General features: G+C 37.7%; 1 protein-coding gene across 4 annotated transcripts in view; it reads right to left on the bottom strand.

Annotated features, from left to right (window-relative positions):
* The window catches only part of ADGRA1 (adhesion G protein-coupled receptor A1), a 426,992-nt gene that overhangs the window by 229,998 nt on the left and 178,559 nt on the right, over nt 1-18,435 (bottom strand). For all 4 annotated transcript variants that reach the window (XM_081953900.1, XM_081953901.1, XM_081953903.1 and 1 more), the window contains one exon: nt 1,665-1,829. In XM_081953900.1, coding sequence (XP_081810026.1) covers nt 1,665-1,829 — 165 coding nt within the window. The remainder of the gene's footprint in view (nt 1-1,664; nt 1,830-18,435) is intronic.

Here is an 18,435-nt window from a genome sequence, read left to right as displayed (position 1 = left end):
ACATTTGTTAAGTGAATTTTGCCCCATTTTACGACCTTCTTTGTCATAGTTGTTAAGTGAATCACTGCAGCTCTTCAGTTAGTAACATGCTTGTTAAGTGAATCTGATTTCCCCATTGACTTTGCTTGTCAGAAGGTCGCAGAAGCTGATCACATGACCCCAAGCCACAGCAATTGTCATAAATATCAATTAGTTGCCAAGCATCTGGATTTTGATCAGGTGGTCATGGGGATTCTGCAATGGTCATTAGTGTGAAAAATGGTCATGTCACTTTTTCAGTGCCATTATAACTTTGAACGAGCATTAAATGAACTATTGTAAGTTGAATTATATATCTGCACAACTTAAAGCCCAGACGTTCTAGGGCAGGGGTGTCAAAACTTGGCAACTTTAAGACTTGTGGACTTCAACTCCCTCCTCCACGTCTAAGAATATTCCCTGGGCTTATCCTCAAACTAGAAATTTTCATTGGCCATCTCTGATTATGTCCATGTTGTTTTGCTTGTCAGTAGGCTTCCAACTCTGTTCGTGAAATATCCTTCTTCCATCTCTAAGCCTATAAGTGATGCTGTATAAATTTTATATGTCTAATATTGGTATCAGCAGCTATTAAATTTGATAAGTGGATATTCCAAAATCTCTGCTTCATGAAGCTCAAAATTGTGTTCCATGTATATCTCAATAGCTCTTAAAACTGGCCTGGCTTCAAAAAATAATAATTCAAGCCCACTCAAAGTCTTGATTATAATTGATGGGTTTTAAATACAGCAAAGGACTATAAATTATGTCATATTGTGTTTTTTATTTTTTTCCAGATTCATAAGTGATTATCTACATGGTTGTGAAGCTGTTATTTAAAATACTCAAACCAACATTTCTTGCATACAACTAATCCTTTCAGTTGCAGAAAGTTGTGTGATTTATGTGCTTCATATTTGGAGGGAAAACTGTACATATTAGCCAACCAAATCTGTTCCTAAGGCATTGAAGCAGGTAAGAATATACTGTAACCTTCTTAAAATAGTTCTGAAACAAAATTGAAGGCATGGGTCTAATAAAGTGTGTCTAAAAATAAAGGCAGATTTTGACAGATTCACGATAATATTATTTTGGGAGAAATATTTTCTTTACCAAGGGACAAAGAATATAGGGTAAAAAAGGTCTCCTTCAGAATTCACAGTGATTTCATGCTTGATTTATATAGAAAAACGCTTACTAACTAGTCATTTTGTCTTTTGGAATAATATAGCTGGACTGATACTGCAATGAGCCAAAGTTGATTTCACTTTTAAATAAACTGCAGTTGAATAACTCACAATAAGCCATGGTTTGAAAAGTCCAAAACTGGGTTTACACAAATTAAACTAGCAACCAACCAACCAACCAGTTTATTTTGATGTGCAGTTGCAGAGAAACTATTATTTTTTTGTTTGCTCCACTATATTTCTGCTATTTGTAACTTTAAATAAAGCTTTCAAAACTAATACAACCTAAGAAACCAATATGGCATCATCTGATTTTATTTGACTAGTTATTAATCCAGGTGCTCAACCCGAAGAACTTTCTGTTCAGGAAAAGCAATCTGTAGAGTTTCCATAAGAAAAAAGAAAGAAAAATATCGTAATCTGATGACTGAAATAATTTTTTTAAAAATAAAATCTTACCTGAAATCTCCTTTATTGTTAATTACTCTCTCAGCAGGACAATAAGGTGCAGCTGTTTGTAGTACAACAATTTCCACCTGCTTAGAAATGCTTCCATAGGAGTTGCTAATCACGCACTCCCACATTCCAGTTGCATCGATATCAATACTGGATAAGATAAGCTCCCTGCAAAGAAATAAAATGGTTTTTTAAAAAAACTATCTTAAGCTCACATAATGATGAAAAGTTGTATACAGATTCATTTGCAATGTGTCCTAGTAGGCAGCCAAATGCTTGATATTGGGTAATAGTGTCATTACATCAAGGCTACTTATGAATAGCTCTATTACTGTCCTGGAAACTTCAGGCATACAAATAACAAACAATAGTATACTTATCCCCCCCCCCCCCATTCCTCCTGAAGTCCAGTAAATTCAACATCCAAAGTAGATATATTGTGAAACCTGCCATTTCTTACAATTAAACAAATTAGGACCATTCTTATAAAAACTTAGGTGTTCAAATGATCACAATTCTCAAACTAAGATATCAAGTTCAAAATATATCTGCATTTGTTTTCTGTTTAATTCCCATTGAAGTCCATGAATTTCAATCAACTTTGCTCATTCTTTTGTAATATAATCTAAGTAACTAAAATTATATCTTAAAATCTGCTAACCAGATTGGATTTGACAGACCACTAAAGTAGGTTTATAAAAACTGTAATCAGTAATCTTCATTTCTATCGGATTACAGTAATACATAAAAATAATCCATATGGTTAACAAAAATGAGTGCTTTAATGATATATAATAAAAGTTAACTTAAAAGTCTTCTTAGACATTTTACTCTTAAAAAAATATTTAACTTGTACGCCAATCACTATCCAGCTACTCTTGGTAGCTATGCCCCCCCCCCCCCCGCTCCCCAATCTAGCTTACTTCATAGGTCATTCTATGAAAAAAAACATTTCTTTCTTCGGGATCTTGTTGTCATTTCTTGAGATTCTGTCTTCAAAGATGCAAAATCCATTTAACTTTGAAATGAGCACTCAGTACCACTCCCAGCATATTATCCCTAACAGGATTCTTAACTCTGGACTAAGATTCATAATTATGTCAGTTTCTTCTCCCAGCCCATCTCCCAAATCTGTACCAACATTTCCCCCACTAACATTGAAGAAATAGACATGGTTCTTTTAAGAATCAGCATCAACGTTCAGAAGGAGAAGGACTTCTATGACAGCTTCAGCTGGCTCTCTGCAGATAATACTACTATGAAAAAAAGGATATACAGGCAGTCCTTCACTTACAACAGTTCATTTAGTGACTGTCCAAAATTATAACAGCACTGAAAAAAGTGACTTATGACAGTTTTTCACAGACCGTTGCAGCATTCTCATGGTCACATGATCAAAATTCAGATACTTGGGAACTGACTCACACTTATGAACATTGCAGTGTCCCAGGATCATGTGATGCCCTTTTGCGACCTTCAGATAAGCAAGGTCAATGGGAAAACCAGATTCACTTAACGACCGTGTTACTAATTTAACAACTCCAGTGATTCACTTAATAACTGGGGGAGGAGAAAGGTCTTAAAATGGAGCAAAACTCATTTAATAAATGTCTCACTTAGAACAAAAATGTTGGGCTCACTTGTGGTCGTAAGTCAAGGACTACCTGTACTACAGTTAAGCTTTGTTCTGAGCTATCCAAGGTCCTGAAAGTTCCTTGCTTATTGAAGATCAATATCTTGCAGGATATTGCATTACAACTTATGAGTATCTGTGTGATAAGTACATATCCTCTGGTCATTTTGCATGAGAATCCAAACTAAAATAATACAAATATTTTACTAATATGAAGGTAAAAAAATCCAACATCTTATTTTATGCCACATTTTCTTTTAGATTAAATAATGTCTCTGTGAATCAGTGCCTATTACTTAGATTCTTAGAACAAATCTCCTAGGAATATGTGATAAAATATTCTTTGGTTAAAACGACTCCGGTAGATACATAGAATCTTTATGAGCATTCAATGATATTTTTAGTTGTGACTTTAAATAAAGTGTAATTTTATTCTTTTTTTGTTCCAGCCATGATCTTATAAGGATGAACAATCCCAAGTGCAGTTTTTGTTATTTCATTTTGACCTCTTCTTTCTTCTGAGTAATACACTAGAACATTTAATCCTTACAGTCTCTAGAGCTCAACTTACTGGCTAAACACAGCACAGCTACATTCTGTAAGAAGCTGTAGGTCTGTATGAGATTCAAGGCTGAACTTTGTGGCACCCCACACAATGCCTCATTCCAGTTTGATGAATAATCATGGATGAGTACTTGAGAATGAGTTTTGAGTCAGCTATGTTAATGTTCATGCTAGCCAGCTAATCAGCATAACATGGGGCATTTTATCAAACATTTTGCTAAAATCAAAATATATCCAGTCTACAGCACGCCCGTAATTGGCAAAAGATATTACCAGTCCAAAAATGAGATAAAGTAGCTGGAAAAATATTTTTGACAAATCCATTATGACTTCAAGTAATTATCACATACTTCATTCTTACAAATTAATCTCTTTGTAGCCTTCTGTAGAATTTTCCTAGTAATCACAGATTGATTGGTTGTAATTCCCTGAACTATTCTCTTCCCCTTTTTGAAAATAGATACTATATATGTCCTCCTCTTATTGTCTGACACTTCATTCAAGTCTCCAAGATTAGTCAGGCACAATGGGTAAACAATCAGTCAACCCATCATCTTCTTCTTCTTCTTCATTGTTGTGTTGGTATTGTTATCTACTCTGGGATAGAGCTCATCTGGCCCTGTAAACTTAAAGTTAGTTAAAATAAACAGATTTTCCTGGCTGACCAATGAACTGATTTATATCTTGGTTTATTCTAAAATGAAAGGTAAGGGTAAAATGATCCACAGCTATTAATGCTATCATTTGTGGATAAGGACAAAGGATATAGAATAGAATATTCTTTATTGGCCAAGTCTGATTGGACACCCAATGAATTTATGAGGTATGAAATATGAGAACACATATTTTATTGAAAAAAGGTACCGGTAAATAACTAAGTTACTTAATATATTATTACTTAGTAGATTATATTGCTTAGGGTTTTTTCCTCTTTTCTTTGTACATGTTCCTTTCTGATTCAAATAATGAAAGCTGCTGTGCTAATAGCAGGTGGAGATATAAGGTTTGCTTGTTCTGTTCTGTCCGTTTGCTTGTATAAACTCTAGACTTCAAGTCTTCAACTCTGCCCATTCTCTTCACAGTTGACCTGGTAAAACATTCTACAAGACTGAGTCAAAGCTGTTCTGCCTTTTCTATCACCATGTTGTCATCTTTATATCAGTATACCAGCAGTTGCTTTGTTTACTTATTTATGCATTTTGTTTAGATAGCTGTCCGCTTGACAGGTGAGTCAGGGCTGTATAGACAATTTAAAGGAACAAAAACTAAAATATAATAAAAGACACTGCACCAGAGGCGCAGTGGTAGATTCAAGGGGGATTTACAAAGTCTCCTGACTCAGTACCTGGGGGACAGCCAGATCTTTAGAGCTTTTCAGAAAGCAAGCAAGATCAAGTCATTTGGGTTGGGGGGGGGGGGTGGTGTTATTCCATGGTGACAACAACACAAAAGGCACAAGGGAGGATCCTTTCTGTGCCGCTTCCTGCATAGCAACGATTCAAGGCTGCTATTTCTCTTTATGTTTCCTTCCTGTAACTCAGCGCCAGATTCTCCCATAAGTGGGCACATTGCTGAGAAAAGGCCCCTCCCTCAGGGCTTATCAAGGTCTCAGTAATGCACAGTGAGCCACCTTTTTCATCCATGGTAAGAACCTATTACAAGCTAACCTGACACTAATCAGCAGCAGCCTAAACCCAGGGCTACCGACAATCTTAAGACACCGTAACTGAGCCCAGAAGCTGGAAGATGTCCGTTCCCTGCATCAAACCAACTTGTCAAGACCCTGTAATCTCTCCCTAGGTCCAAATATCCTATTCAACTCACAAATATTAAACTGCTACTCCCTGACCAGCTAGTTTGTCAGAATCCTTTATCCGGGGGTTCCCCACCTTTTCTATATCCTGCACCACTCGAATGCTTCTGATATATTCTCGTACCCTTTAAAAAAATAATTATATGCATATACAGTATAATTTTAAAACTTCTAAACTCAAGTTTTTGCACACACTGGAATATTGATTCCCTGGTTGGGAGCCCCTGCTTTATCCACATCTCTTTCTGCAATCAGTGATAATCTGATCATGCCAGTTTTTCATCACCGTACATATCACAACATACACCCTGATTTATCGAGGCATTCATACAGACCTCTCTATACCAATTATGTGCTTGAGTGATCTAAGGAGAACACCATTCCCACCATACTCTCACAGCAAGGGAATAAGCCTCAGTTGCCGCCCAGTCTGGAAAGAACTTCCACTACAATTTTTCTAAACCACAGATCAAAAGCTCTAGTCTTCCCAGTCCTCCTCTGGTGCTGCAGACAGACACAATGCAAAAGGCCCCACCAGCCATTGGAACAGACAACCCGTCGATCACTTTCTTGTGATCCCAGTGACATCCCATGTGGTAGATTAAGATGGCCACTGCTTATGGATTCCATAGAAGCTGCAGGACTCGGGCTAACCTTCAACTCAGCTGCCAGTCTGACCCTGTTCCTGTGGCTTCTGTTTCCTAGTACCTTCCCCCCACCCCCCCTTAGCAATCTAGCATCTGAGGCCAGTGATGGCTCACTGCCATTACCAACACTCAGCAGTCAATAGCAGATGCCTTTTCCACAACTGAACAAGCACTCGGTGCCACCAGCCAGCAGCTTAGGGCCTAGCAGCTGATTGGCAGCATCTCCAGGCAAACACACATCACTGCTCATTGCTGTCGCTGCAGATGCACAGCTGATCTCCAGGTCCAGATCGGTTTCTGACATCTTCTCTGGTTCTTGGATTGTTTTCAGTGTATTGGATGCATCACTGAGTTGAGTTCCCTCAGAGCCGCCCATTCACCAACTGCAGAGCCTCTATCACTACCAGAATTTTAAATAATTGTTTACAGATCCAGGGGCAGTAAAAGGCCCTGTGCTCTTTTCAGCAGCCATGATCTTATCCACAGATTATTTTTCCATCTGTATCCTTTTTATTAATCTTATTAAATGTCTTTACTGAGTAAAAATACTTCTGAAGAAGGAAAGGACAAGTTAAGTAAATAATAAAAGAGAAAGGAACCAGAACAAAAAACAAAGAAACGGCTTCCAAACTTCTTTGCAGCAGTTATAAATAAATTGACACATTTTCCCCTCTGTATATTTTTTTCATTTTCTGATTTTTGCTAATACTTTTTGTGTACTATAATTCATACTGACTTTTTCCATGGTTTTCCATTGCTTTTGGAATTATTTGCAATTGTGCTTGAGTTTTCTTCCTAGATTTTCAACGTACATTGTGATAAAGTAGATGTTCTTTGCAATATCATATACCCCTATGTGGATTACTAGAAAATGATATTTGTTAATGGACTTTGTAAGTTTTGGAAATTCTCTTGTATATTTTTGAGCTAAAGACAGCCCGCCATTTCACAAGCAAATAAATTCCCTTAGCATCTGTTTCAGTTCCTAATAGCTGAACAATAGGGTTTTTTCAGGACCCAGGCACTGTATATGTTCTCTGCCTCTTTGCTGAAAATGGCCTTGTTTCTCTTTTACAATCTTCTCTTTTTGTTCCCCTGAAATACAGAGTATGAAAGAAAGTAGACTCGACCTTAGAAAGTGGGAAGAGTACAGAAACTATTAAGAGTAGAGAAAAGACAACTCAGTCCTGAGAAAGTAGAATACTTGAGAAATAAATTCAAAGCAATACTGTCTGATAGGATTCTATTATTTTACCCTCTAAAGAAGAAACGACGGTCTTGAAAACCCTGCTACTTCTATATCTCAATCTTGCCTACTTCAAAAGGCTGACACAGAGTCTGTTGTTTTGTTTAACTGCTCATAGGAAATGACTTGCTTTGTTATCTCCAGGTTTGGGATCCAACTGTCCATCTTTAAGAAGTAGGATTTAAAGGATAGATAGATAGGATAGATAGATAGATAGATAGATAGATAGATAGATAGATAGATAGATAGATAGATAGATAGATAGGTAGGTAGGTAGGTAGGTAGGTAGGTAGGTAGGTAGGTAGGTAGGTAGATATCAACTTGAGAAAAAGCTGTGCAGGACCAAACTTGAACATCAAAAGATGTTCCAGCACATCTCTGTAAAATGTTTCATCACTATCTTGAGCAGTTACAGTAAGACTAAATCTGTCTTTAATATTTGTAGTTGTAAGAGGTGATGCTTCCTTTTTCATGTGCTAATAAAAATCCCTGCATAATTGCCGTCTTGCTTAAACTCAGTATCTGGCATGACAGAAATTGTTCAATAATGTACAGTGGAAATTAATTCAGGAAAACCATTATGATGTTGAACTGTAGCCTACAGAATTGACCATTGCCAAATGCAGGCATTCAATTCAAACTCTTTTAAATGACTAATCTGGGGTAAAGTATTTTCCCTTAGAATAATACATTTTAATCAGTGCAACTATATATAACTAATTAAGCAGACTATTTCAGCCTTGCTCTGCAAAGCTGCTTCTTTTTTGTTTTGCAATAGGATACTTGCAGTGATTATTTGCAATCTGATGGTCATTTAAATATCACTAGTAAAAGAAAGCAATATAATAAAGAATAAGTGCAAAAGCTAGTTGAAACTCACGGAGTTCACTGACTTTTTCATTCCCCAAGGAAAAAAATTGACATAACTGCCTTTGGCAAAACCAGAGGATTCTGGCAGAACAGGAAAATAAATTACATTATCTCCCGCCACCACTCCCTCAATTTACAATAGTTCATTTAATGACCATTCAAAAATGGAAAAAAGTGATCTATTACCGTTTTTCTCACGTATGACCTTTGTAGCATCCCCATGATCATGTGATCAAAATTCAGATGCTTGGCAACAGTTCATATTTATGACCGTTACTCTGTCCCATGATGATGATGTCATCACCTTTTGTGACCTTCTTACAAGCAAAATCAGTGAGGAAGCTAGATTCACTTAACAACTAACTTATCAACTGGCGATTCACTTAACAAATGAGCAAGAAAGCTCATAAAATGGGGCAAAACTCACTTAACAAATATCTCACTTAACAATAGAAATGTTGGGGTCAATTGTGGTCGAGAGGTCTACCTGTAATACATTATTCAAAAGGAAACTCGTGCAATAATGAGTTATTACAATTAAATTGATTGGGTATTGGTGCAATCCTAGGCAAGAGGCACATCAACTCAAAAATGCTGACTTTTTGTGTATGTGTAGATTTAAATTGTCATATGTGCTGAGGTTCAACATAAAGCCTTTGGTCAGCTAAAATGCAGCTTTTAATTAGAAATGCAATCTTCTAAGTTAAGTGCTACCCATCATTATCAAAGGAAAGGCAGAATGTAGCCTTCACTTGATTGTCTTAATTTTCAGACAATCACTATTTCAGTCAGCCAGAAACACAGCATGGCCTGAAAGATACGCTGTTATCACTTGGCAGAGAAATTGTCAATTAGCTGTTACCCAAAAAATATCCTACAGCTGCATTCTACTCCATCTCTGCTCCATTCTCTACTATTTCTACGGAAGCAAAAATCACACAAACTCTTGGGTGAGTCTGCTGAATCATCAGATATAGTACCTTGGAGCAAAAATTAAGAATCTCCCAGATGGGAGAAGCAGAATATTTAATTTATCTATCTATCATCCATCCATCTATCTATCTATCTATCTATCATCTATCTATCATCTATCTATCATCTATCTATCTATCTATCTATCTATCTATCTATCTATCTATCTATCTATCTATCTATCTATCTATCTATCTATCCATCCATCTATCTATCTATCATCTATCTATCTATCATCTATCTAGCTCTATCTATATATCTATCTACCTACCTACCCACCTACCTACCTGGCACAGTGGTTAGAATACAGTATTGCAGGCTACTTCTACTGACTACCGGCTGCCTGCAATTTGACAGTTCGAAGCTCACCAGGCTCAAGGTTGACTCAGCCTTCCATCTTTCATCCATAGTTGGTAAAATGAGGACTCAAGATTGTTGGGGGCAAGATGCTGACTCTGTAAACCGCTTAGAGAGGGCTGTAAAAGCATTGTGAAGCATTATGTAAGTGCTATTGCTATCTATCTACCATATTCATCCATCCATCCATCCATCCATGGCATGATTTTGTTCAAAAGCCAATTAGAAAGACAATGATATACTTACTTTACAACAGAATGAAGGAAATAGAAAGCTTATATTTTTGAATACTCATACATGTTATCAGAAATGCTACCAAAAATGCAGATTTGATTCATGATTTTCTTTCATTACATGACAAATCAAAACATTCTTATCCAGACCAACATATGATTAATAATTCAGTATGTTACTGACATTGTTGATCTCATCTTATTGGATTAGGTCTTATCACATGCATTTTCTAAAAATGCTAGCTTACCTACTTCAGATATTACCTAAAATGTGTTTCAGATAAATCCATGAGGCAAAACGTTGGAATTCAGTAGTTCACAAAACAGGTTGTGTGACAGATTTCCTAAAAACGCCCTAATTGATTCATAAGTATCGAATCAAGTTTTCAATACAAAACTAGTCATTTATTACGAACACCATTAGGCAAGGTCTGTTCGCAGTCAAGTCTCTGTTTTGTCTGATTCATTGCTAACCTTTACCCTTGTTCCTTCCCTCCCCTCAGTCTGTGTCATAGATCACATTCTCCTACAAGATTCACCCCTCCCAAGCCAGCTGCAGTAATCTGAGATCCGACTCCAGCCGACAGTACATGTGGAATGCACTCCCCTTCGTCTCCCATGACAGCGCTGAGAGTTGACATTGTGACTCTTTCTTCCCTTATCTCCTTTCCCAAACTTTACTGTCCATGCCCAGGATTCCAGACTGGGGGACATTATCATCATTGACTTTTGCATATATAAACACTTACCAACTACTTGTGTTTAGATCAAATATTATTAGATATAAGGGCTGTGAAGTCAAGACTTCTTCAAGTCAGGATCAACTCATGTTGATGTCATAGATACATCCATGTACTTTTTTGGCAAAAATATGGACGTCTTTCTGAAGGGTCCTTGCTGCTCTTTGAGCTTGGTTGTTTTCTTGCAGATGTTTCATTGCCCAAACTAGGTATACTGACTACTACTGATGACGTTACATAGTTTGAGCAATGAAACATCTGCAAGAAACAACCAAGCCCGGATGCACCAAGGACCTCTCATTCAACCCCAAGCAACAAATATTCTCTTTGATTAGGAATTCTTTTTGCTTTGCCTTCTCCTGTAATGCATTTTTGGCTTCTCACTCTTGATTAAAGCTCTTAGATTTTACACAGTTCTCTCACCCAAGGACTCACTGGGTTCAACTGTCCCTATTCTGGATAGATGCTGCCACCTAGCTGAGCTTAAATCATTGAATCTTGGCTTCATGTGATTATCGCACATCTTAACTAGTTTCATCTGAGGAAGGACAGCATTGGTATTTGAAAAATGTTGCATTATTTACACAGGCAATCTCCATGTCTCCATGTAGCATTTTGCTACATGACTACTCTTAGCTGATTACTTACCCCAGAGACACTGGCAGCTTATTGGATTACAATAATATTTATAATAAATAATACTTATTTTTGTTGCTGGTTTTGCCACAAATTTTCAACACGGAATAGAGATAGTAATAAAATAGTGTGTAGGATTTACACATTTTCTAAAGCTGCTTTAGAAGTTCAATATTTAACTAATTAATTTAATTTAATTTATTTGATTTCTAGACCGCCCCCTCTCCCCGAAGGGACTCGGGGAGGTGTACAGGTATAAATTTAAAAAACCATACAAACAATAGTATATACATAGCTAAAATTAGATTAAATAGCCCCTGTACGAATTTATAAAAATTAAAAACTTAAGAGCATAAAACCAATCATAAAATTTAAAAATAAAACTGAGGTGGGAAAGCTGGAATTAGGCCAGGCCGGCTAGCTGAAACAGGTGGGTTTTGAGTTTCTGACGGAAGGAGCGGAGGTCCGTAGTCATTCTGATGTCAGGGGTAAGGTCATTCCAGAGGGTCGGGCCCATCACAGAGAAGGCCCTTCCCCTAGGCGTCGCCCGCTGATACAGCCTAGTGGACGGCACCCAGAGGAGTCCCTCTCTGTGTGAGCGAAGTTTAAAGTTATTTTGGCTTCAAAGTCTTAAAATTTCTCTCTTTTGTTGACAGTATGCTGCTAGTGAAGACATTAACTTCTCCACCAAACTAGATTGCCTGTACTGTTATATACTATATTTTTTAAATCAGAAAATCTTCACATATGTTGCAGAATATAAGGCATATATGGTTAGCAAAACAGTCATAGCCACTGAGTGACTGAAAGTAATTTTAGTCTTCTTAGGTAATGGGGAGAATGTACCTGAGAATTCTAACCATATGTCAGCATAGAACAATAATACCATCCAGCCATGTAGAGTAACATGATTTTGGCAAGATTTTGTTCTCTTTGACGAAGAGCTCTGACTACAATTATCATTACAGCTTCATATCAGTTGAAAGACTACATGATTAGGCTTGAAGTCTGTCTTAGAGTATCCAGTTATGAACATAAGCTGACATATTTCAAAAATAATGGGTTTTATCTGCTATCACCCAATCCTTATAGCTGATGTGCACTTTAAAAAAGATGTAAGGTAATTGTTGCATTGAAATTTAACTTTTGCAATTTATTTTTGAAAGATAGATCATAACATAGAACAAATCCAAATTATTTTAGTGAAATTATTGAAATCTCAATCCAAGTAAAAACCTCCAAAGGATTGTGACTTTGGTGCAGGCTGTGAATTTAGCCCCTGAAAGAAATGAATGTGTTGAAAAATAAGAATGCAATAAAGAAATGTATTCTTTGCTGTACATAGTATAAAAATATTGCAGTTGGATGTTTGCCATCATTCACATTTTTCATCAACAAAGAGAATAATCTAGTAAACACAAGAATATTTACATATTTTAAACTGTACTGATTGCAACTCCATTTAAATATTGCCTAACTACTACTTTTGAAAAAAATGCTTAAACAAAATAAATAAACAAACTGTACAAAATCTAGCATACTTACCTTTATATCTGTTTGCCCTTCTCAAAAATCTGCTTCAAGCAATTTGAAACAGATTTATATTCCCATCAAGGGCCAACTACATACTTTTTATAAGCAATAATGTATTTTGAAATGATATAGTAAACAAGTATACATGGACTTTGGCTAATTGTAACATGTTTACCATACATATCAAGTATAAATTATTTTCAAATGCTTTAAAAATTTGTGGATACCTTGTAATGGAAACACATAGTTTCAATACCAGTATTATGTAACTGCTAAACAACTCTGGCAGTTCAACACAATGAAAACACTATTATGTGCCAAAATGTAAAAATGTGAACTATGTATAAATTGAAAGCTTCTTCTTGAATCAATAATTAGATAAAGATGCATAACCAAATAAAAATATTGCGGGATGGAACATGAGTTTATAAATCTGTTTCATTATTACAATAAAAGTGAGCTTTGTCTGTGAGTTTTGCTTAAATATTTATGTTTATCAAATAAATATAATAAATTCGAAGCATTTGTCAAGCATAATTGTGCTGAGTTGAAAATGCATATGTAAAAACCATTTGAATGGATGGCAGTGTGCGTTTGTGTATGCGCAGCATAGGGAGCATAATTATAATCATTCTCTTTAAATGATAGCTCCGGAAAAAGTAAGTATTGTACTTCTGCTCCAAAGCTAGTTTAAACAAGCTTCGGAAATTCTTTTTAACCCTTTTATCTTCAGTGTCCAGAGGACATTTCTCCAATTTCATCTGTATCACAAAGCCATGTGTTTCTTTTCTGCGGGGAGTAATTATGTTGTGGTATAGATGTTGCTGTTGTTATTGCTGTTGCTATTGTATTTATATCTATCCTTTAGTTTGCACAACTCAAAATGATACACAAGTTCCCCACAACAACCATCCTGCCCCAAAGTCATCTTTCCCCAAGGAAGAACTAAAACTCATACAGGTGGTCCTCGTCTTACAATAATTTAGCGACCGTTCAAAGTTACAATGGCACTGAAAAAAGTGACTTTGGACCATTTTTCACACTTACGACCATGCAGCATTTTGGGATCAAAATTCAGTTGTTTGGCAGCTGGTTCACATTTATGACGGTTGCAGTGTCCAGGGGTTATGGAATCAGCTTTTGCAACCTTCTGACAAGCAAAGTCAAGTGGGGAAGAGAGATTCACGTAACAACCATGCTAGTAACTTAACAATTGCAATGATTCACTTAACAGCTGTAGCAAGAAAGGTCATAAAATGGGGTAAACTCACAACAAATGTTTTGCTTAGTAACATAAATGGACTTAATTGTGGTTGTAGCCCAAGGACTTCCTATACTTTTCTGGTTTCTAATGCAGCAGCTTAACCACAAACTGGCTCTATATTGGCTCTGTTTTTGGGGATGTGAAAATCAAAGGATCTAATCTATTTTTTTCCATCTTCAAAAAAGGGGGAAAAAACAGATCCAGGAAACTACAGACCTATCAGCTTAACTTCAATACCAGGAAAGATTCTGGAAAAGATAATCAAGCAATGACTTCGCGAACACCTAGAAGCAAACAAAATAATAGCCAAAAGCCAACATGGGTTTGTCAAAAACAAATCATGCCAGACTAATCTTATTGCATTCTTTGATAATGTGACAAAATTAGTGGACCAGAGGAATGCCGTCGATATAGTTTACTTGGACTTCAGTAAGGCTTTTGATAAGGTAGACCATAACCTACTACTAGATAAAGTAGAAGACTGTGGGTTGGACAGCATCACCACCAGATGGATTCGTAACTGGCTGACCAACTGCACTCAACGTGTAGTCCTCAATGGAATAGCATCTACATGGAGGGAAGTATGCAGTGGAGTACCCCAAGGCTCTGTTTTAGGCCTAATACTCTTCAACATCTTCATCAAAGATTTGGATGAGGGAATAAATGGGGAACTAATCAAATTTGCAGATGATACAAAGCTGGCAGGAATAGCCAACACTCCAGAAGATAGGCTAAAGATACAGAAGGATCTTGACACACTTGAACATTGGGCACTATCTAATAAAATGAAATTCAATGGTGTAAAGAGTAAGGTTCTACATTTAGGCAACAAAAACAAAATGTACAGGTACAGTATAGGTGGTACCTTGCTCAATAGTAGTAACTGTGAGAGAGATCTTGGAGTCCTAGTGGACAACCATTTAAATATGAGCCAGCAATGTGCAGCAACTGCCAAAAAAGCCAACACAGTTCTAGGCTACATAAACAGAGGGATCAAGATCACGTGAAGTGTTAATACCACTTTATAATGCCTTGGTAAGGCCACACTTGGAATACTGCATTCAGGTTTGGTTTCCACGATGTAGAAAATATATGGAGACTCTAGAAAGAGTGCAGAGAAGAGCAACAAAGATGATTAAGGGACTGGAGACCAAAACATATGAAGAACAGTTGCAGGAACTGGGTATGTCTAGTTTAATGAAAAGAAGGACTAGGGGAGACATGATAGCAGTGTTCCAATATCTCAGGGATTGCCACAAAGAAGAGGGAGTCAAACTATTCTCCAAGGCACCTGAGGGCAGAACAAGAAGCAATGGGTGGGAACTAATCAAGGAGAGAAGCAACTTAGAACTGAGGAGAAATTTCTTGACAGTTAGAACAATTAATCAGTGGAACAGCTTGCCTCCAGAAGTTGTGAATGCCCCAACACTGAAAATCTTTAAGAAGATGTTGGATAGCCGTTTGTCTGAAACAGTATAGGGTCATCCTAGCGTTTCTAAAAGAGGTTACTTGAAGACCTAGTTGGTGTCAATGATTTGTTTTGCCAATTAATTTTGGTTGGTCTATCAGATCTCTTCTGGAACACCATTTTCTATCCAGTTACTAGGCTAGGAGCTTTTTCTACAGTTCTGTTTTGACTGTGATGGGCATCAGAACTTTAGCTTTCACAGACACTTTCTTCGTCTTTTTTTCTCATCCCATGAGTAGATTCCTTGACTGACTTGAAAGAAGCTGCTGTCTTAATTGGTGTATAGTGCAACCCAAAGCATCTGATAAATGTTCCTATCATTCCTTATCTTGGACACCAGTTCTATATGGGCTAAGCTACAGGGTGGGTACAGGGCTTCTGCATTCAGCATGCTCTGGTTACAAAAGAGGCTTGAATCCCAGTTTATGCAGCTACTCAGCGGTGGGATTCACTTCCCTTTCCTAGCGGTTTGCAAATGTGATCACACGTGCCGTGTCTGCGCATGTGCACTGCCTTCTGCGCATGCACAGTGTTCACGCATTCCATCGGCGCAGCCGCCGCTACTGGTTCACCCAAACCGGAGAGGACCGGCTGAATCCCACCTCTGCAGCTACTTCATTCAAAGTATTTTGAAGGGTAGAATCATCTTTGCAATAAAATATTTTCTTAACCTCAATCTCTTCAATAACATTATCCAGGGATTACATTTTGAATGCATAACAAGAAATTCTGGTGAGAGTCAGTTGGGCGCATTGGTTAAGACTCCAGGCTTAGAAGCCAAGAAACTGTGACTATAGTCCCACTTTAGGCATGAAAAACCAGCTGGGTGACTTTGGATCAATTACCCTCTCTCAGCCCAGTTCACCTCCTAGGATTGTTGTAGTATGGAAAATAAGAAGAGAAAGGAATATGTTTGTTACCTTGAGGTTTAGTAGGGGGGAAAAAGTGTGTGTTAAAAATCTAAAGGAAATTTTAAAAAGCAGCCAAAGTACACTGAACCTACCTACTCTTTGCTGCCCTCTAGTGGCCAATTGATTAATTTTTAAAAAATGATCTCACAACTTAATATGTTCCTCACAAACTTCAGAACCCCAAGAACATTACTTCATTGACTCTATCTGAGGAACACAAATACCGCTATTGCTTATACATTTATTTTACTGGGCTTATAATATGCTCCAATCATGACAAATCTTAATTATAATGATTTACAGGTAGAACTTGGGTTGCAATGGATCATAATTTCTGTTCCTAAGCAACACAGTTATAAAGTGTGATGTCAGATGACCACGCCACCTAACAATGGCAATGCCCGAAGTCCTGGTTACTTCCTTAACCCCAGGACTGTTATGGGAAGACTTCATGTGGCTGTGACAGGGGAAGATGAGGAATCGGTGGCAAGCAGGCTGGCAAGCAAGAACTACAGGGGGAGGGGTGCCAAAAATGGGCACTATGAAGCACAGGTGGGCAATTCTGCAGGTGGGCACTACACAGCACAGGTACTATGGAACACAGGGGTAGGTAGATGCCATGGTTGGACATAAAAGCAGGGGGAATGGGAGAGACTTGTAACCTCTTATTGACTTCTCCCTTGACTTGGCTTGTGGAAAGCTGGTAAGAGCAAGTAACAAATAGTAATGACATGACCACAGGATATTGCAACCATTGTAATTGTCAGCCCATTGCCAAGTGCTGGAATTGCAATCATGTGATTGCAGAGAGTCTTCTTCAATAGTCACAACTTCACCGATCAGTCATAATTCCCCCTCATTACAACACTGGTGTAACTTTCAGCAATCACTGAGTGAGTAGTCATAACCCAAGGATGACCTGTACTCTGTAACTACCATACTTGATATTAAACACAATATAATAAAAGGGAAAAAAAGTTGGAGGTGTTACTTAAATTACATATAACATTCGAACAATTGCTAATGTAACCAGAAATCAAAAGATCTTCTCCTGCTATACAGAACAAGCATCCCAGTCCCCAAAACTTAATGGAATTATTAAGATGGAATAGCCTTCCTGACGGAAAAGCAAAACAGGAAGGGAAGAACCATCTGGGGAAATATTGTGCCAATAGAAATGGGGCAGTGATTGGGAAAGGCTCGCTTTTGTGATCTGTAGAAATCGCACTGTAGACAGGGCCACTCTACATTGTTGAATAGGCAGGTATCATCTGGAATTCAGAGTCCTACAGATATCCAAATACGAAGCGCTTTAAAGGTGACAACCAAATTGGCCAGCTGACAAGCAACGCAACTGTCAAAGTACTGGTGTTCTATAGGGGGTGCTTGTAATTATTCAAGCTGCCGCATGCTGCACTAATTTCTCCATGCTCTTCAAAAGCAGCCCAATGTAAACCAGAGTACTTTGGCCGATTGAGGCTATGCTGTATTAAAGAACAACAAACTCTTTGCTGCCACCCTATGATCACTAAGATGGAAGGAGAAATTCTTTTAGATAAAAATGAATAAAAATAACACTGGAAGGTACATCTGGACCATACAGTGCCCTAGGACTCATCTTGCATGGCAATTGTTGGAGGCTTTTCCTATGATTGATTATATTCAAGCCCAAAGCAACCATTAAACACTCCCCTTATAGCAGTAATGGCTAACCTTTTTGCCATCACGTGCCAAAAGTGGGAGAGTGCGGGGGGGGGAGGTGTGTCACGTGTGCATGTGCCTACACCCATAATTCTATGTGCTCTCCCCCTGTGCATGTGTGCAACACACACACACCGTGCTCACCCTGCTTTTGGCACATGATGACACGGTAGACCCGTTTTTCGG

Source organism: Natrix helvetica, assembly GCF_964273705.1.
Source record: "Natrix helvetica genome assembly, chromosome: 5".
In the NCBI taxonomy this organism is placed as follows: Eukaryota; Metazoa; Chordata; class Lepidosauria; order Squamata; family Natricidae; genus Natrix; species Natrix helvetica.
The sequence above is the reverse complement of the archived record's forward strand: the minus strand, read 5'-3'. Positions and strand labels throughout refer to the sequence as shown.